Source organism: Chiloscyllium plagiosum, chromosome 18 (genome assembly GCF_004010195.1).
Source record: "Chiloscyllium plagiosum isolate BGI_BamShark_2017 chromosome 18, ASM401019v2, whole genome shotgun sequence".
NCBI lineage: Eukaryota > Metazoa > Chordata > Chondrichthyes > Orectolobiformes > Hemiscylliidae > Chiloscyllium > Chiloscyllium plagiosum.
Window position 1 is genome coordinate 23766533 of NC_057727.1, and position 22906 is coordinate 23789438.

At 40.8% G+C, this 22906-nt stretch overlaps 2 protein-coding genes across 3 annotated transcripts in view; one reads left to right on the forward strand and one right to left on the reverse strand.

Annotated features, from left to right (window-relative positions):
- syn2b (synapsin IIb) overlaps positions 1–22906 on the forward strand; it is a 405239-nt gene that overhangs the window by 283099 nt on the left and 99234 nt on the right. The window lies entirely within an intron of this gene.
- LOC122558957 (metalloproteinase inhibitor 3-like) overlaps positions 1–22906 on the reverse strand; it is a 147127-nt gene that overhangs the window by 14643 nt on the left and 109578 nt on the right. The window contains exon 2 of one of the 2 annotated variants that reach the window (XM_043707948.1): positions 15172–15393. In XM_043707948.1, coding sequence (XP_043563883.1) covers positions 15172–15292 — 121 coding nt within the window. In that variant the 5' untranslated portion in view covers positions 15293–15393. Of the gene's footprint in view, positions 1–15171; positions 15512–22906 lie in introns of those variants that run through there. The other variant, XM_043707947.1, reaches the window with a different exon arrangement.

Genomic DNA, 22906 nt, shown 5'->3' on the forward strand with positions numbered 1-22906 from the left:
GGCCAATGGCCAGTAGATTTCCTACCTTTGAGGAATAAGATGGAATCTAGTAAATGGAAGGCAAGCAAGCGTTTGCATCACTTTATTTTGGGAAGGCCCATCACATTCTGCACCACTCAGCAACTTGACAGCCAAGTGGCAGGGATATCTTAACCTGCCCATCTACAGATGCAGGGATCTCAATTGAATGGGAGCACCTACAGGGAGGCAGTGGCTATAGCTGGTACAACACACACTAATGAAGCCTGGATTGCAGATCAGAGGGGAGTGATGACAGAAGGTGGTTCTCAGAGTGAGAGAGGGGTTGGCAAGAGATCCCACACCCACTGCAGGGCCCATTAACAGCGGAACAAAAAAGGTGTTTGCTTGTTGTCCTCCTCAAATGGTGAGTCATTGCCTGGTTCTGGGTTAATATTATCAGAAGTAGAATTAGGCCCTTACATGAGCATTCATTGCCCACTTAAAGACCTTGAGTGGCTGTGATGTTGAGAGGACTTCCTGCCACAGACTGAATTGGAATGGAGTCAGGAAGGTTGCAGATTGCTTATCCTCTGCCACTTTATCTGCCTCAGGGCAGAGCACAATCTCTGCAACATAGTTTCTGCTCTCTGTCTCTGGCATATTCTATTTTATCCAGTAATTAATCCATAAGTAATCAGTGCAATTTAAAAGATGGAACATTGGTGGAAATGATTTTTGTTGGTGATTATCTGCAGATGAACAGAGGATCATAGATGGCTTTGGGAAATCTAATAATTTTTTTTAAAAACCCCATGAACTTCAGCCGTTCTAAATGAGGTACGAGTTGATATTTACAAATGTAAAGCATTTCAACAAATACTAAATAGATATTTTTCAAACTATTTTAAAAATATCAAGGACTAAAGCAACCGAGTATCTGCTGCTAGGACCTTGGACCAGATTCTCACTCCCTCATTGGGGAGCAGGGGTTGGGAAACTTCCTGCCCCTGCACCTGCTTCTGGAGAAACTCACTAAATGAGATGATCTGCAGTGGGTGAGAGTGCAGTGCCGGATGGAATGAACACAGTTCGGACATGGCCACAGATTCAGCTAAATACCACGATAGGCTGATTAAAAACCCACCTGATTCTTTGTTGAAGTTCTTTTTAAATTGTTAGACCCTATAGACCTAATTACTTATGCTTGAAGCATCGATTCTCCTGCTCCTTGGATTAGATTAGATTAGATTACTTACAGTGTGGGAACAGGCCCTTCGACCCAACAAGTCCACACTGACCTGCTGAAGCGCAACCCACCCAGACCCATTCCCCTACATTTACCCCTTCACCTAACAATACGGGCAATTTAGCGTGGCCAATTCACCTAACCTGCACATTTTTTGGATTGTGGGAGGAAACTGGAGCTCCTGGAGGAAACCCACGCAGACATGGGGAGAATGTGCAAACTCCACACAGAGAGTCGCCTGAGACAGGAATTGAACCCGGGTCTCTAGCGCTGTGAGGCAGCAGTGCTAACCACTGTGCCACTGTGCCACCCTTAACCACTGTGGCACCATGCCACCCTTAACCATTGTGCCACCGTGCCACCCTTGCTGCCTGACCTGCTGTGTTTTTCCAGTGCCACACTTTTTGACTCTAATCCCTCATACACCCATATAACTCATGCTTCCTAACCATTCCCAAAGCCCCACCCATGATAACCAATACTTCCCAACTACTCTAATGTCCATCACATCCCCCATGCTAATTAAGTCATTATCCACCATTGACAGTCCTTAGCGTCATAGGGTTGCATAGTTTGAAAACAGACCCTTCAGTCCAATTTATCCATGCTGACCAGATATCCTAGATTAATCTAGTCCTATTTTCCAGCATTTGGCTCCTATCCTTCTAAACCCTTCATATTCATATACTCATTTCTTTTAAATGCATACACCAGTTCCTCTGGCAGCTCATTCTATACACACACCACCTTGTGTGAAAAAGTTGCCCCTTAGGTCCCTTTTTAAATCTTTCCCCTCTCAAATTAAACCTATGCCCACGAGTTTTGGACTCCACTATCCTGGAGAATATGTCCCGACTATTCACCCTATTCATTCCCCTCGTGATTTTATAAACTTCGATAAGGTCACCCCTCAAGTTGAGTTGAGATTAACAAAAATAAAGATTTAAATCTATTATAAGCTTCAGCACAATTTTAAAAATCCTCTGATATTCTTGAAAGCCTGTCAAAATATGTATATCTACTTAAGTATTTAATTCCTTTTAAAATAACAAACTGTTAAATTCATAACAAAAAAAATTGCTGGAGAAACTGAACATGTCTAGAGAGAAAATATGTTTCACATTTTGAGACCTGTGACCCTTATTCAGAACTAAATGACATAATGATAACCCTTGGTGTACTGTTAAGAAACAGCTGATCCACCTGCTAGATCAGATTTTTTTTCCAATTATCACTAACTCAGGCAGCCTATTTTTAATTTGTTTTAAAGAGCTGGGGAATTAAATAACTTCATAATTTCGTCATTTTTAACCTCTCACTGACACATTCAAGTTTTAAGAAAAATCAGTAGACTAGGGACTTGAATAACTTTACACCTTGGATAATGCAACAGAACTTTCAGGAGTATTTACAAATATTTTAAAGGTCATGAATCCCACATTGTTGATTAAGGACCTTGTTGCAGAAAAAATGGTGTCTATTTGAAATCTGCACAGAGTTCAAAAGGCCCTGTTACGTTTAGATGTCTCTCATATGAGTCATGCCCCAAACCGTTTCCCCAGCAGGAAAATGCAATTTAGAGCCATAGAATCTTGCAGCATGGAAACTCTTCAGTCCAACCAGTCCACACTGACCATGTTCTCAAACTAAAGTAATCCCGCCTGCGCTTGGCCTGTATCCCTCCCAGCATTTCCTATTCATGAACTGATTCAAGTGTCTTTTAAAAGTTGGAACTATAACTGTATCCACCACTTCCTCTGGCAGTTCATTTCATACACAAACCATTTTGCGTAGAAAAAAAAGTTGCCCTTCATGTCTTTTTTGAATATTTCTCCTCTCACCTTAAATATACCACAAGTTTTAAAGTCCCCTACCCTAAGGAAAGAAACCCTTGTCATTCATCTTATCTATGCCGCTCATGATTTTATAAAAATCAATAAGGTCACCCCTCAACTTCCTACTCTCGACTGAAAAAAAATCCCAGCCTTTCCAGTCTATTTTTATATCTCAAACCCTCCATTCCCAGCAACATGCTGGTAAATCTTCTCTGAAGCCTTTCCAGTTCAATAATATCTTTTCTATAACAGGGTGACCAGAATTGCACACAGTAGTTCAAAAGAGGTTTCACCAACGTCCTGCAAACCTTAACATGATGTCCCAATTCCTGTACTCAAATGTTTGAGCAATGTAGGCAAGCATGCTAAATGTCTTCTTAACCACCCTGTCTACCTGTGATGCAAATATCAAGGAATTATGTACCATAGGTCTCTCTGTTCTACAACACTACCACTAATTGTACAAGTCCTGTCATTGTTTGTATTGCCAAAATACACTACCTCACATTTATCCACATTTTACTCCATCTGACACTCCTCAGCCCATTGACCACGATCTCTTAGATAACCTTCTTCACTGTCCACTATACAATCAATTTTGGTGTCCGTAAACTTACTAATCATTTGTTGGAAAAATAGTTGAGACTTCCAGATCCAGGACCTGCTTGAAGGTCCTCAGATTCTTCATGACACTGCAAAAGTCCTAGTCTTAAATTCTTAAGGATGAAAACCACTACTTACAAAGTAATTACAAAAGACAGTCTGTTGAGCCCACATTAGCTTACCTGTTCAGGAAACTGTTTAAATACACTACTACCAAACTGGATCTTGGATGAATCTCAAATTTTTCATAGAATCCCCACAGTGTGGCAACAGGCCATTCAGCCCAACAAGTCCACACTGACTCTCTGAAGTGCATCCCACGCAGAATCACTTCCCTACCCTATCCCTAGTGCCCTGCATTTCCCATGGCTAATCCACCTAACCTACATATCTTTGGACTGTAGTTGGAAACTGGAGCACCTGGAGGAAACCCACGCAGTCACCATGGCTGGAATTGAACCAGGATCCCTGGCACTGTGAGGGAGCAGTGCTAACCACTGAGCTGTCATGACACACTCCTGTCTATATTATTCTACAAATAATTACTGGAGAAAAGCAAATGACAAACAACATACTGTAGATCACAAACCATAATGAAGCAGGATATGCTTTGAATATTTTGTGTGAAAATTATTCACATACATTGTTGAGGTTGCCTAAGCTCTGGCTCACTGTTACTGGAACTATGTTAAAATGAGCATGTTATTATCTATGACAGGTTAGCATACCACAAAATTATAGTTCATGGGGAAGGTACAGCTGTTACTAGCCTCAGTTCTAATACACAGACAGATGGAATACTGATATAGGTTCAGATCTCATGGGGCATAAGATGTCATGAACTGCATAAAACTGGAAAATGCTTTGGCTTCCTCTGTCAGCTCATTGAGTTAATTAAACTTGGGTTCACTACCCTTAAAAACCATTTTATCAGCTGCCAATGCCTGTTCAAAAAAGAAAATGAATATGTTCCAAAGGATTCAGACTGCAACAGTGCTGAACATGGCTATAATGTTCAAGTTATTGTAAAATCCTATGACATAAATACTTTATGCAAAATTGACAGTAGGCCTAACACCATCCAATGCACCAATAAACCAGCCCATTCTGAATTAATTGAGAGCTTCACCTGCTAATTGGTAGAGAAAAAAAACAGTGTTTCCGAGATATTTTCTCCCTGTATCCATTGCTTAAGGAACTAAAGTTAGCCAGGAATAGCAGCAATTTGCACAGTATAATAGTTTGAAAGCTAGTAAAGATAAACTATAGTTCCTCAAGGTATTTTGCAAAAAAAAGGTTCAAAATTCTGGAAGTTTGCTTAATTCCGCTATAATATTGACCAGAATGAGTGTGAAAACTGGCTTTTGGTATAAACTCTTTTCAATAGCAACTGGATGCTGAGGTCCTGTCCTTCAGTATTCAATAATTCATATAAATAATAAAAGCAAAATATTGCAGGTGCTAGAAATCTGAAACAAACACAGAACGCTGAAGAAACTCAGCAAATATAGAAGCATGTGTGAGAGAGAAATGGATTTGTCGTTTCAAGTCTGGTATGCAGTGGTTAGCAGTGCTGCCTCACAGCACCAGAGACCCGGGTTCAATTCCCGCCTCAGGCAACTGACTGTGTGGAGTTTGCACGTTCTCCTTGTGTCTGCGTGGGTTTCCTCCAAGTGCTCCGGTTTCCTCCCACAGTCCAAAAATGTGCAGGTTAGTTGAATTGGCCATGCTAAAATTGCCCGTAGTGTTAGGTGAAGGGGTAAATGGAGGGGAATGGGTTGCGCTTCGGCGGGTCGGTGTGGACTTGTTGGGCCGAAGGCCTGTTTCCACACTGTAAGTAATCTAATCTGGTCTAAAAAAAAGTTCTAAAGAAAATGTTAACTCTGTTTCTCTTCCACTGATGCTGCAAAACCTGCTGAGTTTCTCCAGCATTCTCCGTGTTTGTTCCAAGTATCCATCCTGGCAAATATTGTCCATTAAGAAAGCTAACTGATGTTTTTCATGACCTCACTTTTAAAATTTATAAAATCTGTCAATAGAGTCAGAGTGACTGAGTATGAAATATGAGCTAAGTACATATGGGTTTGTAAAGGTAAATCATATCAAATAACTTGATTTTTGTGAAAACCAACATACTAGATAAGGGAATGACAATGAATATTATTCATATGGACTTCAAACATTTGATATAGTTCCAAAACCAAGACTATAAGACCATAAGACCATAAGACATAGGAGTGGAAGTAAGGCCATTCGGCCCATCGAGTCCACTCCGCCATTCAATCATGGCTGATGCGCATTTCAGCTCCACTTACCAGCGTTCTCCCCGTAGCCCTTAATTCCTCTAGACAACAAGAATCTATCAATCTCGGCCTTGAAGACATTTAGCGTCCCGGCTTCCACTGCACTCCGTGGCAATGAATTCCACAGGCCCACCACTCTCTGGCTGAAGAAATGTCTCCGCATTTCTGTTCTGAAATGACTCCCTCTAATTCTAAGGCTGTGTCCACGGGTCCTAGTCTCCTCGTTTAACTGAAACAATTTCCTAGCATCCACCTTTTCCAAGCCATGTATTGTTTTGTACGTCTCTATTAAGTCTCCCCTTAATCTTCTAAACTCCAACGAATACAATCTCAGTATCCTCAGCCGTTCCTCATATGTTAGACCTGTCATTCCAGGGATCATCCGTGTGAATCTCCGCTGGACACGTTCCAGTGCCAGTATGTCCTTCCTGAGGTGTGGGGACCAAAACTGGACGCAGTACTCCAAATGGGGCCTAACCAGAGCTTTATAAAGTCTTAGTAGTACATCTCTGTTTTTATATTCCAACCCTCTTGAGATAAGTGACAACATTGCATTCGCTTTCTTAATTACGGACTCAACCTGCATGTTTACCTTTAGAGAATCCTGGACTAGCACTCCCAGATCCCTTTGTGGTTTGGCTTTATTAATTTTCTCACCATTTAGAGAGTAGTCTATGCTTTTATTCTTTTTGCCAAAGTGCAAGACCTCGCACTTGCTCATGTTAAATTCCATCAGCCATTTCCTGGCCCACTCTCCCAACCTGTCTAGATCCTTCTGTATCCTCCCCACTTCCTCAGTACTACCTTCCTGTCCACCTAACTTCGTATCATCGGCAAACTTCGCTAGAATGCCCCCGGTTCCCTCATCCAAATCGTTAATATATAATGCGAACAGCTGTGGCCCCAGTACCGAACCCTGCGGGACACCGCTCGTCACCGGCTGCCATTCTGAAGAAGAACCTTTTATCCCAACTCTCTGCCTTCTGTTAGACAGCCAATCCTCAATCCATCCCAGCAGCTCACCTCGAACACCATGGGCCCTCACCTTGCTCAGCAGCCTCCCGTGTGGCACCTTATCAAAGGCCTTTTGAAAGTCTAGATAGACCACATCCACTGGGTTTCCCTGGTCTAACCTACTTGTTACCTCTTCAAAAAATTCCAACAGGTTTGTCAGGCATGACCTCCCTTTACTAAATCCATGTTGACTTGTTCTAATCAGACTCTGCTCTTCCAAGAATTTAGAAACCTCATCCTTAATGATGGATTCTAGAATTTTACCGGACGAAGGGCTAATGCCCGAAACGTCGATTCTCCTGTTCCCTAGATGCTGCCTGACCTGCTGCGCTTTTCGAGCAACACATTTCCATCTAGAATTTTACCAACAACCGAGGTTAAGCTGATTGGCCTATAATTTTCCATCTTTTGCCTTGATCCATTCTTGAACAAGGGGGTTACAACAGCCATCTTCCAATCATCCGGGACCTTTCCTGACTCCAGTGACTCTTGAAAGATCTCAACCAATGCCTCTGCTATTTCCTCAGCCACCTCTGATAACACAAATGGAAACGAGTGGAATTGGAGGAATGTTTTTGACATGGGTAACGTATTGGTTAGGTGCTAAGAGTGAGAGATTAGGGGTAATGATAAATAACCCATTTGGTAGCATACAGCTGAGTTACATATCCAAGGATTGGTACTCAGGCTTCAGCTCTCTGTTGTATTTATTAATGATACAGATGAAAGAATAAAGATGTATTCTGCTAATACTTAGTTAGGTGGTACAATAAGTATTGTAACTGGGAGCAGAAACCTTCAAAGGACTATTGAAAGGTTAAGCAACCTGAAAAAAATTGTGAATTATGTGGGGAAGTGTGAGGTCATCCACTTTGAACACCAGGTAAATTGAAATGGTGAAATCTAGGAATGTGAAAGAGCAAATAAATGGAGGAGACCTTGTGTAAGAATTGCTATAAACTAGTGGAATGATACATTAAGTAATTTGAAAGCCTGATGGAATGTTACCTTTTATCCTGTTGATTAGAATGAGGGCCAGGTGGGTTCTCATAGTATATGAATTCCATAATTGAAATTGTGATTTGGAGATTTGAAATTATTAACCTGGGCCAATCAGGGAGCTCTCGCTGACAGATATAAACAGGAGATTAGAAGAAGAGGAGAATTAAAAAAAATAGATAGGAGATTGGGGTGGCATGGTGGCTCAGTGGTTAGCACTACTGCCTTACAGCACCAGGGACCCAGGTTCGATTCCAGCCTCGGGCAACTGTCTGTGTGGAGTTTGCACATTCTCCCCGTGTCTGCATGGGTTTCCTCCAGAGGCTCCGGTTTCCTCCCAAGGTCAAAAGATGTGCAGGTCAGGTGAATTGGTCATGCTAAATTGCCCATAGTGCTAGGTGCATTAGTCTGAGGGAAGTGAGTTACTCTTCGGAGGTTCGGTGTGGACTTGTTGGGTTGAAGGGCCTGTTTCCACACTATACAGAATCCAATCGAATAAATGCCGATTACTATGGTAAATAGGTTTCAGTAAAAGGGGTAAGTTTAAAGGAGAGATGAGAAGCAACTTTAAACTATATTTAAAAATTCAGGAGATTCAGAGATTCTCCTCATTCTGGGGACTGGCTGTGAGCTGGCTGGTCAGATTCCATGTACTGTGTACTGTGTAAATAATGGGTGACTCAGTAATGGAATATCGACCTCTGTGGAGTTTTTTCACATCTCAAGAGGCTAGAATATGAAAGTGTCAATGTTATACTACAGTATAAGATTAACTTTTTGGATCATATCTAGAGTATTACATTCAGTTCTGGGTATTACCTACCTCTATCTACTTAATACCTATTACATCTCTAACCTTTCCCATTTCTGATGAAATTTTATCCATTTTAAACTACACGATCTTAGGGTGGCACATTGGCTAAGTAGTTATGACGGCTGCCTTATGGGACCTGGGCTCAATTCCGCCCTTTGGCAACTGTCTGTGCTGAGTTTGTACATTCTTCCCCATGTCTATATGGGTTTCCTCTCACAATCCAATGATGTGCAGGTTGGGTGGATTAACTATGGGAAATGCAGAGATAAGGAAGGTGGATGGGATGCTCATTGGAGGTACATTGTGAATTTGATGGGCCAAATGGACTGCTTCCACACTGTAGAGATTCAGTGATTTTATTGTGCCCTAATCCATGGCAATTTACTGGTGGGGCTTGTGCCAGTGGATTGTAAAATAGCAAATGTAACATCCTGATTCAAAAAAGAAATGAGGCAGCAATTTGAGTCCTCAAGTACATGTCGTATTGGCAGGATTAATCACCTCCCCAATGGTGCTACAGAAGACCTGTCTGCTTCATATTGACTGGCACCTCACAGAGGATGGGACCTCTGCATCCCCCCCCCCCCCCCACCCCGAAGCCTTCGACCTGGGGGAAAGCCTGTTGCTGACCGATTAAATACCTGAATGGTACAAGATGTGGTGGGCTTTCCCAAAAAGAGGTGACACAAGAATTTTGTCACCTCTCCACCAGCAACCAAGACCCTCATTGCCTCCACAAGGTTCTCCCCAACAACTCTGTTTCTGTCTGCAGGTGCTGCCTGAATTGCTGAGAATTTCCATTTCTATTTTCGGCTCCTCAAATATTTTGCTTTTGTGTTGAGCAGTTTTAATTAGGCAATGGTACTAAGGGATATAAAACCCTGGCAGGTAAATTAAACTAAGATTCAGATCAGCCATGATCTAATTGATGGCACACTGGCTCAAGAGGCTGAATAGCTACTCCTGTTCTATGTTAAAAGGTCAATAACGGTTTTCTTTATTAAATATGGATATCTCTGTCAGGATTGTAACAATAATAAGTGTGTTGATAATGTTTGACAGCGTTTGAAATCTCATTCAGAAAGTTTCATCTTGAGTTTTTCCGTGTATCTAATTTGTTTTTCCAGAGAGGTAGGGAAGGCTATTTGCTCGTAATTTAATAATATGAGGTACAAGCAATGTTAAAATGTTGGAGTATTTAATTCCTGTCTATGAGAGATGTGATCTGGATTAGTATAAATTTATATAAATTTTGTATAAATATATTTTTTTTGTTGTTGGCATTGTTTCTGGGCAGCACAGTGGTTGGTACACTATTGTACAATGCTATACATCACAAGACATGGGAGATAGAAATGTGAAGTATTGGCACCAGAATGTTACAATAATTTGAATTAATTTTGCATTACAAACTTATACAATATCATTTGTGTTTAAATATCTAAGTTTTTCCATATTCAAGATGTACAGAAATTGCTCATACAAATCTCCAGTGGTTGAGAACAATTAGAAGGCTGACCCTACAGTAGATCATTTTCTTAATAGAAGTATTAATAGTATATTTAAACTGTTGTTAAACCATTGGAGTGCTGGTCTGTTTTGTTATTCTGGTGCAGTCCCTGAGAGTTGCACACTGTAGGAGTATTCGTTGTTTAGTTTACAGAGTTTACTGGAGACTTCACAACTAGAGTCTATGAATTGCAATAATCTGTATCATTATTTGTATTTGGCTTTCATTGTTGACATCAGTACCCTGTTCATGATTACCTGTTCATCCTTTATCCATAAAGGAAATCTATCCTCTATATAAAAAAATCAGTATGTTGTATTTTTCCTTTAACATATCATATATAAAAGAAAAATAAATCTCTTTGCATAAAAATAAATTTACTTGCATCTGTATCTCCTAAAGCCAGCAATTATTTTTGACTGACAGATTAATTCCATCAGTATTTATTTAATAGTGACATCACAAACCTTAGTACGCAGTCTTCAATCAGGATGTTTGTTGCTAAATCTAATGGAATGAATACATAATTTCAATTGTGTATCAACAGTCAGCTACAGAGGCTGTTGCCAGGCCCAGAATTAGCACTGAGCAGCGTGTATTTGCCCAAACCGGAGGCCTGAGGCTCAGCTGAATCCAGTCTCAATTTGAGCATGCATGAATTGCAGGTGTCTTTTGAACCTCTATAGACAGCTGACCCTTTTGTAGCAAGTAATTTCAGACCACGTACTGGATCACATTGGCAGCAGCCACAGGTCAATGAATGGATGCTACAGGACAGCAGGGCAGGAGCAGATTGTGCTAACAGTATCGCTGTGGATCCAAAAAGATCCTGCCTGCTTTTCCTGGCTCTACAGGAAGGTTGGCAAATTTATTTTAAGACAATATTTCTCTTAGTCAGTGACTGTTCCTTCTGCTATCGAAGTTCCCTTGCTGCCCTATTTTCAGGGGACATAAAAGGCATTAAGCCCCTTATTTACATATGATCTGATACTGATTGTAGGCAGCAGGCAAGAATGCCTGAAAAATGGCAGGGCATTTTCACTCAATTTAGAATGTAAAATGTTGATCCCTGAAATTGGACCGCATTGTATTTATTCTGTGCACTTATAATGGGCACAATAACAGCCAACTACTGCCCAGTATTGTTTTAATGTTGTTTGGAAGCATTAAGAATTAACTATTAAACAGAAAATCCAGTCCATAAATAATAGTTTGCTTTTGAAATCTATTTATCAACTTAATTTTTAAAATCTTTATAAACAGAGGTCATGTGAATTATGGTGCATTGCTATTGGATTAGTATAACTGTTGAAGTGTGTTACAGAAAACAGATTTTGATTACGTTTGCTTACTGCACTGATAGGGTCTTCAAAATGGCATAAATGCATACAAGACAGATTAGTATTTGTTTAGCAGTGTAGAACATTTGTCATTTTCCCAATCACTTTGCTATTTGTAAATAATTTTGCTGGAAATTCACATAAACTTAAATGATTTATTTGAGTTTGTTTCAGCTTTGAAAGGCAAATTGGAAACATATTGAAAGGTAAGGATCATTGGGATTATGACATGAGGTCAGATTTTCAGACATGTTTTGGACAACTAGTTGAGAACATATTTTTTGGAATGATTGCTAGTTTTCTCAGCTTGCTTAACGTTTAAAACCAAAAGGACATATTAACATTGGACTCCAAATCCTGCAAATCAAATCTGAAAGGATCAGGCCTTGCCAGTTGTGTCTACCAATGGATTGATCTTGATTAACCATTGTCTTTAGAGTTGTGATCAGAAATAATCCGTGGATGTACTCCTAAAGTCAGCACCAGAACTAGGTAACAGGATGCAAAAATCTTCAAAATCTGAAGACAGGGGCAACTCTCAAAAATATGCGAAGGCAAGATTTTTTTTATTGTGCGCAGAATTTCACATGCTCCATGAGAAAGGAATGCGATCTGTGGAAACTGAAACCTGAAACAGATGCACAGAATGCTGGTGAAACTCAGCAAGTGTGGCAGCATCTGTGGAGAGAGAGAATCAAAATTAACATTTGGACTCCAGCATGACTGACGAAGTAAAAGTTCTGAAGAACAGTCATACTGCACTTGAACTGTTTACTCTGTTTCTCTCTCCACAAATGCTGCCAAACCTGCCGAGTTTCTTGAGCATTTTTTATATTCCTTCTACTGGAAAGAAGGTTTTGTTCCAGGAGACTGCCGTTTTCAGCAGTGACCAGTCGTGAAAGCCTGAATCTCCTGAGGCAGTGAGGCTGAAACAGGTTGAAAAAGAGCTGATCCTCTGCCTGTAATATCCATTTTAGTTGAAGGGGGGTTTGAGGGTCTTGCCTACTTTTAGCTGAAATTGCCCTGTGAAGGAGCATGGTGACTGTTCAGAATGTAATTGATTCTGCTGGTGTAGGTGACATTGGTGTTACTTCATCTCTGGTCTATCATTAGGGATTGAATCTGAAACTGAATGGTCTGCCCTCATGCCTTGGTGAAGGCTGATGTGTGAGAGTGTAGCTCAAGATGTGTGAAATGTTAAACAGGTGAAGCACCTTCCATGAAGGTGGCAATCACCTGGCAAGCACTGGAAATTAGTACTGGAAGAAACTGTACTTGTTAAATCATTTTAAAATTCCATAGTGGTAAATTTAATTCCATCAGAATGCTGACACTGTGCAACATTGCCTTGTAAGAGTTAATTTAGCATAATATTTGTATTTAAATATTCATGGATGCACAAAAAATCATTTACAGCTATTATGGGCCCACTATTAGTTAAGTAGTGGATATAATGAAGTGGTTGTGCATTTTGTCTTAGCTGCTATCTAATTCAGTCTCACTCTTCAACATAATGTTTGTCCTAATATCTAGCAAAGACATCAGAGGTTTTCTGATGATTATGGTACTCATGGTCTGATGGCAAATTAAAGAACTGCCTTTCAAAGCAAACATCAAAATGCCATAGCTACAAAATAAAATGTAACAAAAAAGACTTTTCTGAGTTTTGTCCTTAAGAACGCTAATTGGTACCTTACAAAAACATATAAACATTTTTTAAATGTAAGAAGGCTGTCCCTTTGAAAAACCAGTTTTAATATGCTGTTCTGCATTCACACAAGCGATATTTGAAGCAAAGTCAGCAACATTATACATAACCTCATAAGATGTTTTCATTCTCACAGGGTGACTTTGTTAAATTCATGAATGCAGACTTTTGGATTTGAAGAAAGCAAACTTTTGCCCTGAGAATCTAATTATTTGCATTAGAAAAAGGGACTGAGTAAAACAAGGCAGTGTTGTTGGCCCAAAGGAAAAATGAGGATTTAAACAAAAACCTCTGCAAATTGGGTTGCCATCTTTAACATAAAACATTACAGATTTTATTTTGCATTTTCTTATGTTCAAAAGTGGCTGCATTTATCAATCTTATCCTGGGTTATGGAAGAAGCTTTTCTCTCTGCTGCAAGCTTTGGGACTATTTCCATTCCTTTGCTAAGGTTCCCAAAGAGGAGCCCAAAAAATTCTATTATGTCGAAGTGTGTTCAGAGGATAGCTTTGTTAAGCAAACTGAAAAGATAGTGTGTTAAAACAAAACTCTAAAGCTGTCTCAAAACAGGCTCAGATTCAGTTACAGTAAAGAATGTTGTAAATTAACATTAATAGACACTTTATCAAATGAAAAACAAATCACTGAATACAAAGTGTGTATTTGTATTGATTCTTATGGTTAGTATAACTTGCCTGACAATAGTTATATAAAACCATATTTGTGTCTGAGTTTTATATCTGTGTTGTGGCACTACAATTTAGACAAATACTATTGTCAGACGTCAAAGTGCCAAAGAATCTTTCAGCTGTCAGTTTATATGCAGCTTTAGTCTAGTTTGGCATGCTGTGTGCTGGCTGAAATCTATTGAAGGGACAGGCTCATGGAATAAAAGCTACATTGTTAAGCTGTCCCTGAGTGCCACACTACTAATCACTTCAAAGAAGATGGACAGTAAAAGGTGCTTGGCCCAGGCTTAATCAATTCTGCTGCTTGTAACCATTAAGAAAAGACATGGAAAATGTGAAAGTTGTGGTGGTCTCTCAGAATTAAGCACTGACTGAATTCTCTGCATTCACTGCAAACTCTGAGTAAGCAATCCACCCAGCTAAGAGTATTAGATATGTTGTTAAATATTGATTTTTACACCACTGAGTGTTTCTGATCTATGTAACTGTTATAATTAGATTTGTATTTGAGATTGTTCAACAGCCTTTGTTTTACTGCAACAATAACAATCCAAATTGGAGAAAAACAGGTTAACGGCTTCTTCTACTGATTGAGAACCCCTGGGTCATTGCTAAAATCAGATCTGTTACTATTTAAACAGTCTTGTGTACCAAAGTTTATAAAGAGGATAAGAAAGTTGCTTCACAAAATACAAATTATAGCCATAATTATCCAAAAATCAGGATTTTTAATTTGTACATGCATCTTGCTGTCTGAATATTAAGGACAATTAATCAGTATGCAGAGAGAATAGTCTTTCCCAAGGAAATGCAAATTTTGTTTTTACATTTAATCTTAGTGTTTGGCGGATATCAATTTACAATTTGAAAATGTTGGAAAATTTTAAAATATTTAATAAACTAGTGTCTCAAACATTTTTTGTTAAAGCTATACATTAAAAAGATTGCATTAAATGAAATCAGAATCAAGCTTGAGAAAGTGGCATTTGAATTCAAGAGGACACTTTCTCCAATTTTTAATATGCTCCCTGTTTTACTGAAGCAAATTGAAACAAATTTTTGTTTAATTCTGAAAAGCTTCAAAAATTTATTGAAAAAATGTTAATCGTACTTGAGCAAATGTGCAAATAGCTAGAGCATTTCACTTACCTATATCAGAATTACAAAATGCTGTTTGTGGGTGAACTGGAAGGCAGGTACATGCATCCACGAGTTCCTGAAGTCTCAGAGTCAGAACTGAGAGTAGCAAGCCAGTCACCAGGGTATTCATGGTAACTATCGCACAATACAGTATACCAGTCTTTCTGCTCAGCAGAGCTTGTGTGTGCAGACCTAACCTTGTGGAGCAGCGTCTCAGTAAACTTCTTTTGCCTGCAGCAGGAGTGACAGGAAGAAGCTTGTTTAGCAGTAGTACAATGCAGTAACCTTGTTTAAGGTTCTCTGACTGAGCAGCCTGATTTTCCACTTTCACTACAGTGGACCCTCATATTTATGGTCCTGCCACTTCATTTAAGCCCCGCCTTCCCATGAAGAAAATGGCCTGTCATTGCTTGAGATCATGTATGAAAGCACATTGTTGGAACTCCAACTCTCACGTAGACCAGTTATTTCAGGTGATTTAACCAAACATTTCTTATGATTCAATATAATTGCTGTGAAAATGATACTTAGAGGAAACAAAAAGCTGCAGATATAAATTTAAATTATTTTAAAATTTTAAACAATAAAAATAGTTCTACCTAACTTGTATCAATTGTTATATTTGTTTTTAAATATTAAAATAAGGCATTCCCAACAGGTTGTTTTAATTATATTGTTCTGAAAGTAATTGATTTTTTGTCAATTCTTTAATGGGTCAAAGCTTTGACAATTAAATCCACTGAAATGGTATGAAGATTTTTCAGTTTCCTGAAGAGTTCAATTTAATCCTATTCCTGAAGATCAATTGTCATGTCAGTAATCTGATTGTTAATTCACTAATCTGCTGCTCAATACAAAATATTATGTAAATCATTCCATTGTGCTTCTTTCAGTTGCAATGAAAGACTTTCTAATTTGTTTGCAGCTACTACAGTCGTTACTTCCTAATCCTAACTGAAGGTAGATCTATGAAACAAAAAAAGTCATTAATGAAAAATGGCTGTCTGTAACTCAGCAAAATCACATCAAAATCTGTAATCAATTCAAAATAGAATGCATTTGTGAAATGAATCCACTCACCGGTTTAGGCAGGAGGCATAAATGAAAAATTATTTCTATTTTCAATTTTAATGTAATGGTTATATACCTAGGTGTAGCTGGCTATGTGGGCTTAAAGTGACAGAGTTACAGTACTGTTCCCTCTCCACTTAAGGGTGATGTAGCCACAGGGGGGAGTTATCAACCAAGCTAGATTCCAGAAAGAATCTCTCCACAGACTCCGTTCAAACTTAGTAATGGATGCCTGAATAATTTTATACTGCAGCAGACAGTATATCTGATGTAATGTTAACTTGTACTTTTATTTAGAATGAAATGTTTTCAATGCTGCAAATCTTGTGGGTGATGCTATTAAATTATCACCTTCTCATAAACCTTGATTTATAAAATATTTTTATCAGGATATCTGTGTGCAATAAATGCCATAGACAGAAGGAGGACATCAATAGACTGGTCAAGTGGGCAGAAAAGTGGCAAATAGAGTTTGATCAGAAGGAAATGAGAACAACAAGGCAACATTATACCACAATAAATGATAAGATAATAATTCTTATAGAGGATCTTGCTACATTTGGCCACAGAGCGCCACAGAGCATGTTAGTTGATATGGTAGTTAAGAAGGCATATGAGATACTTTGTTAGCGAAGGCATAGTGAATAATGTGCTCAATAAAACATTAGTTAAGCTATAGCTGGAGAACTGCGTGCAGTTCTGGTCACTTCACACATGACAGAGTAGAGAGGAAACATACAAAAATGTTGGAGGGTTTTGCTGCCACAGGGTCATAGAATCATAGAGGTGTGCAGCATGGAAACAACTTTGGTCCAACTTGTCTGTGCTCATCAGCTTTCCTAAATTAGTCTAATCCTATTTGCCAGCATTTGACTAATTTCCCTCTAAACCCTTCCTATTCATGAACTCATCCAGATGCTTTTTAAATATTGTAATTGTACCAGTTTCCATCACTTCCTCCAGCAATTCATTCCATACAGGGCCACCCACTTTGCCCCTTAGCTCTCTTTTAAGTCTTCCCCCTTTCACCTTAAACCTATACCGTATAGTTTTGGATTCCCCTACCGTAGGGAAAAGACCTGACCATTCACCCTATCCATGCCCTTCATGATTTTATAAACTTTACCAGGGTCACCCCTCAGCCTCTGATGCTCCAGCGAAAATACCCCAATCTATTCTGCCTCTCCTTATAGCTCAAACTCTCCAAACCTGGCAACATCCTTGTAAATATTTTATGAACCCTTTCAAGTTTCCTAACATCTTTCCTATATCAGGGAGACCAGAACTGAATGCAGTATTCCAAAAGTGGCCTAACCAATTTCCTGTACAACTGCAACATGATCTCCCAACTCTTATACTTGATGCACTGACTGAAAAAGGCGAGCATATGAAATGCCTTCTTCACTATTTTGTCTACCCTATGACTCCACTTTCAATGAACTATGCATCTAATGTCTCTTTGTTTGGTAATTCTCCCCAAGACCTTACCATTAAGTGTATAAGTCCTGTCCTGGTTTGCCTTACCAAAATGTAGCACCTCATATTTATCTAAATTAAACTCCATGTCCCACTCATCCCATTGGCCTATCTGATCAATGTCCCATTGTTCACTGAGGTAACTTTCTTCTCTGTCCACTATATACCCTCCACATTTAGTGTCATCTACAAACTTACTAACCACAACTGCTATATTCACAACCAATTCATCTGTATAATGATGAAAAACAGTGGACCCAGCACAGATCCTTGTGGCACACTGCTGGGCACAGGCCTCCATTCCGAAAAGCAACTCTCCACCACCACCCTTTTTCTCCTACCTTCATATCCAATGGCTAATTCTCCCTGTATTCCATGTGATCTAACCTTGCTAACCTGTCTACCATGCAAAACGTTGTTGAATGCCTTTCTGAAGTCCAATGACACAATGCCCATTTTCTCAACCCTCTTTTTCACTTCTTCAAAACTCAATCAAATTAGTGAGACACGATTTTCTAAGCACATAGCCATGCTGACTATCCCTAATGAGTCCTTGCCTTTCCAAATACATGTAAATCTGTCACTTAGAATTCTCTCCAATAACTTACCCACTATTGATGTCAGGCTCACCTGGCTCTTCTTTACCACTTTTCTTAAATAATGGCACCACATTAGCCAACCTCCAGTCTTCTGGCACCTCACCCAAGGCTATCGATGATACAAATATCTCAGCAAGGGGCCCAGCAATCACTTCCCTAGCTTCCCACAAGGTTCTCGGTGACACCTGATCAGGTCCCAGTGATTTATCCTCCTTTATGCTTTTTCTCCAGTCTTCTGGCACCTCACCCATGGCTATCGATGATACAAATATCTCAGCAAGGGGCCCAGCAATCACTTCCCTGCTTCCCACAAAGTTCTCGGTGACACCTGATCAGGTCCCAGTGATTTATCCTCCTTTATGCTTTTGAAGACTTCCAGTACCACAACCTGGGTTAAATGGAGACTTTTCAATACATCACAATTTATTCCTCCATATTTTCCAGCTTCCATATTCTTCTCTACAGTAAACACTGCCACAAAATACTCGTTTAATATCTCACCCATCGCCTGCGGTTCCACGCATATGTGGCCTTGTTGTTCCCTGCCTTGTTACTCTCTTGGCTTTAATGTATTTGTAGAATCTGTTTGGATTTTCGTTCACTCTATTTGCCAAAGCTATTTCATGTCCCCTTTTTGCCCTCCTGATTTCCCTCTCGAATATACTCCTACTGCCCTTATACTCTTCTAGGGATTTTTAGTCCCACTGTCTATACCTGACATATGCCTCCTTCTTTTTCTTGACCAGAGCCTCAATTTCTCTAGTCATCCAGCATTCCCTACACCTACCAGCCTTGTTCCTCGCACTAACAGGAATGTACTGTCTCTGGACTCTTGTTATTTCATTTCTGAAGGCCTCCCACTTTTCAGCCATCCATTTACCTGCAAACTGCCTCCCCCAGTCAACTTCTGCAAATTCTTGATAAAGGGCTTCGGCTCCTCGGATGCTGGCTGACCTGCTGTGCTTTTCCAGCAACACACTTTCAACTCTGATCTCCAGCATCTGCAGACCTCACTGTCTCCTTCTGTAAGTTCTTGCCTAGTAACTGTCAAAATTGGCGTTCTTCCAATTTAGAACTTTAACTTTTAGATCAGGCCTGTCCTTTTCCATGACTATTTTAAACCTAATAGAAATAAAGTCACCATCCCCAAAGTGCTCCCCCACCTTAGTCACTTAGCCCTGGAAAAAGTGAGGACTGCAGATGCTGGAGATCAGAGCTTAAAAATGTGTTGCTGGATAAGCACAGCAGGTCAGACAGCATCAAAGGAGCAGGAGAATCGCGTTTCAGGCATAAGCCCTTCTTCAGAAATTCCTGAAGGTGATAGGCGGAGAAAATAGGTGGGAAGAAAGATGGACACATAGGACAGTTCAAGAGGGCAGTGCTGAGTTGGAAGGTTGGATCTAGGATATGGTGGAAGGAGGGGAAATGAGGAAACTGGTGAATTCCATATTGATCATGTGATTGGAGGGTCCCAAGGCAGAAGATGAGGCATTCTTCCTCCAGATGTTGAGTAGTAAGGGTTTGGCGATGGAAGAGGCCCAGAACCTACATATCCTTGGTGGAGTGGGAGGGGGTGTTAAAGTGTTCAGCCACAGGGCACTGAGGTTGTGTAGTTCGGGTGTCCCAGAGATGTTCTCTAAAATGATCTGCAAGTTCGGCGTCCTGTCTCCCTGATGTAAAGAAGACCATTGGGAGCAACGGACACAGTAAATAAATTGTGTGGAAGTACAGGTAAATCTCTGTTGGGTGTGAAAGGGCCTTAGATGGAAGTGAGGGAGAGGTGTGGGCGCAGAGTTTGCACTTCTTGTGGTTACAGGAGAAGGTGCCAGGAGTGGAGGGTGGATTGGTGGGGGCACGTGGACCTGACAAGTGAGTCACGGAGGGAATGGTCTCTCTGGAGTGCAGGTAGGAAGAGGAGGAAAATATATCTCTGGTGGTGGGGTCTGTTTGTAGGTGGCGGAAATGGCGGAGGATAATGTGATGTATCCAGAGGTTTGTGGGGTGGAAAGTGAGGACCTGGGGCTTCTGCCCTTGTTGCAATTAGAGGGGTAAGGCTCAAGGGCAGAGATGCAGGAAGTGAAAGAGATGTGCTGGGGGGCATCGTCGACCACATGGGAGGGGAAATTATGGTCTTTGTAAAAGGATCTTCAGTGTTGCAATTGGTCCTCCTGGGAGCAGATGCTGCAGAGGTGGAGGAATTGGGAATAAGGGATAGTGTTTTTACAGGAGGCAGAGTGGGAGGAGGAGTAGTCCAGGTAGCTGTGGAAGTCAGTGGGTTTGTAGATGTCTGTGTTGAGTCTGTTGCTGGAAATGGAGATGGAGAGGTCCAGGAGGGGAAGGGAGGTGTCCAAGATGGTCCAAGCAAACTTGAGGTCGGGCTGGAAGGTATTTGTGAAGTTGATGAACTGTTGCTGGCAATGCTGGGAATCCCATCTTACTGCGTTCCACTTGTCAGAACAACTCACCACTCAGCGGATATCCATGGAAAAGATTGGCAAACCTTGCACCTACATCATCTTTAAAATGCCTTTGTGCACCCAGACGAGCATTAGCAATCTTGTATTTGCCCTCACTAGCAGTATAATGGCACACTATCAACAAAGCCTTGCTGCCCATGACAGATAATCAGCACACTTGACATTCCATGCAAGCCCATTCTTTTCCACAGCATGTGCACCAACTTGCTGGAGATGCCACATTGGCTGAATGACCAACATATTCCATCAAAAAGGGTATGTGACCCTCTTTTTCAGATCCTCCTCAACTATACCACATTGCATTGAATTCAGTAGAGGCCACCATCATATTTACTTGACATATGATGAAGAGATGATGATGTTCCTGTCATTCAACAGTATATTTGGAAGTTTCACAACTGATGGGATGCTTTTACCCAGCATTCATCTTCCTTTATATCATAGTTGCTAACTTCTACATCATTAAGATGGCAATGTTAGATTTGCAAGTACTCATGGCATGGTGCAATTCGCTTTTGACCAGCATTTGAACCCGAAGAATGTTCACTCTGCATGCATTGCAAATTAGCAAAGAAATTATTGTGAATGAAATGCAGCTAGAGTCTGCAAATGCAAGCTTCATGTATTTGCCCCTTCAGTGTCCTAATGTCCAGCAGATGTGGATCCCAATCTTTCACCCAGCAAAGGTTACTGATTCCATTAACTCTGGGCATTGCCCCAGCCATTCTGCTGTTGCATTTCAAGTTTACAGTGATGGCAAAGAATACAGCTCATCTGGACACATCAGCACCAGGCCCCATCCAGTTGCCAGATCCCACCACCACCACCAACCCATACCACCCAGAGCCACCATGTCAATTCGCCAAGAGCACATTTCTATTTATTCCCTGACTACATTGTTCTTTGCCTCCAACTGTCCTCCCTGCTCTCTGAGCTGTGATATTGCACATCACGATGCCTGCCATGTCCTCTATGTTCCTTCTGTGGAGGTCACAGTGATTGCCATTGAGAATAAATACCATCTCATAGATTACCATGCCCTCTGCTGATGTTCCACCTATCCCATATACCTTGAGTTTACTCCTGTCTCTGTTCTTGTCCCCACATCTACACATGCTTCTGTTCCCCTCCCAGCCTGGACACCCCACTCCATTGACAGTGATCCCACAGTTACACTTACAGACTTTCTTGTATCTATCTCAAACTAAAGACCCAGACAGACACTCCAAACTAGAAACCCTGACAGACACTGGGCGATTATGGCAAGGACTGAATGACATCACAGGTTCTAAAAAGAGACAGAGCAAGATAGCAGACGATGACACATCCCTCCCAGATCGTCTCAAAGCCTTCTACGCTCGCTTTGAGCAGAATTTCGGTGGAGAGGTAACACCTATTCCAACAAGTCCTGACGAACCTACCCCAACAGTCACTGCATCAGAGGTCAGATCAGTTTTCCTTCGTGTGAATCCAAGGAAAGTGATGGGGCCAGTCGGAGTACCAGGCTGTGCACTCAGAGCATGTACAGATCAACTGGCAGAGGCCTTCTTGGACAGCTTCAACCTCTCCCTGTAGCAGGCCACTCTCCCTGCCTGTTTCAGGAGATCCAACATCATCCCTGTGCCTAAGACTCATGCAGCATGTCTCAATGACTACCGCCCAGTGGCCCTAACTTCGGTGGTCATGAAGTGCTTTGAAAGGCTGGTCATGGCATTAATCAATCCCAGCCTCCCCACTACTCTTGACCCACTCCAATTTGCCTATCGGACCAACAGATCCACGTCAGATGCCATATCACTTGCCCTTCACTCCTCCCAAGAACATCTTGACATCAAGAACAGCTACGTAAGAATCCTACTCATTGACTACAGTTCAGCCTTCAACACTATTGTCCCCTCGAAACTGATTACTAAACTTAGCGACCTCAGACTAAGCCCCACTCTCTGCAACTGGATCCTCAGTTTCCTGACCCACAGTGAAGATTGGGACAATATTTCATCCTCACTAACACTCAACACTGGAGCCCCCAGGGGTGCGTATTCAGCTCCCTACTGTACTCACTGTATACCCATGACTGCGTCACCAAATGCTAAACTAATATCATTTACAAGTTCGCTGATG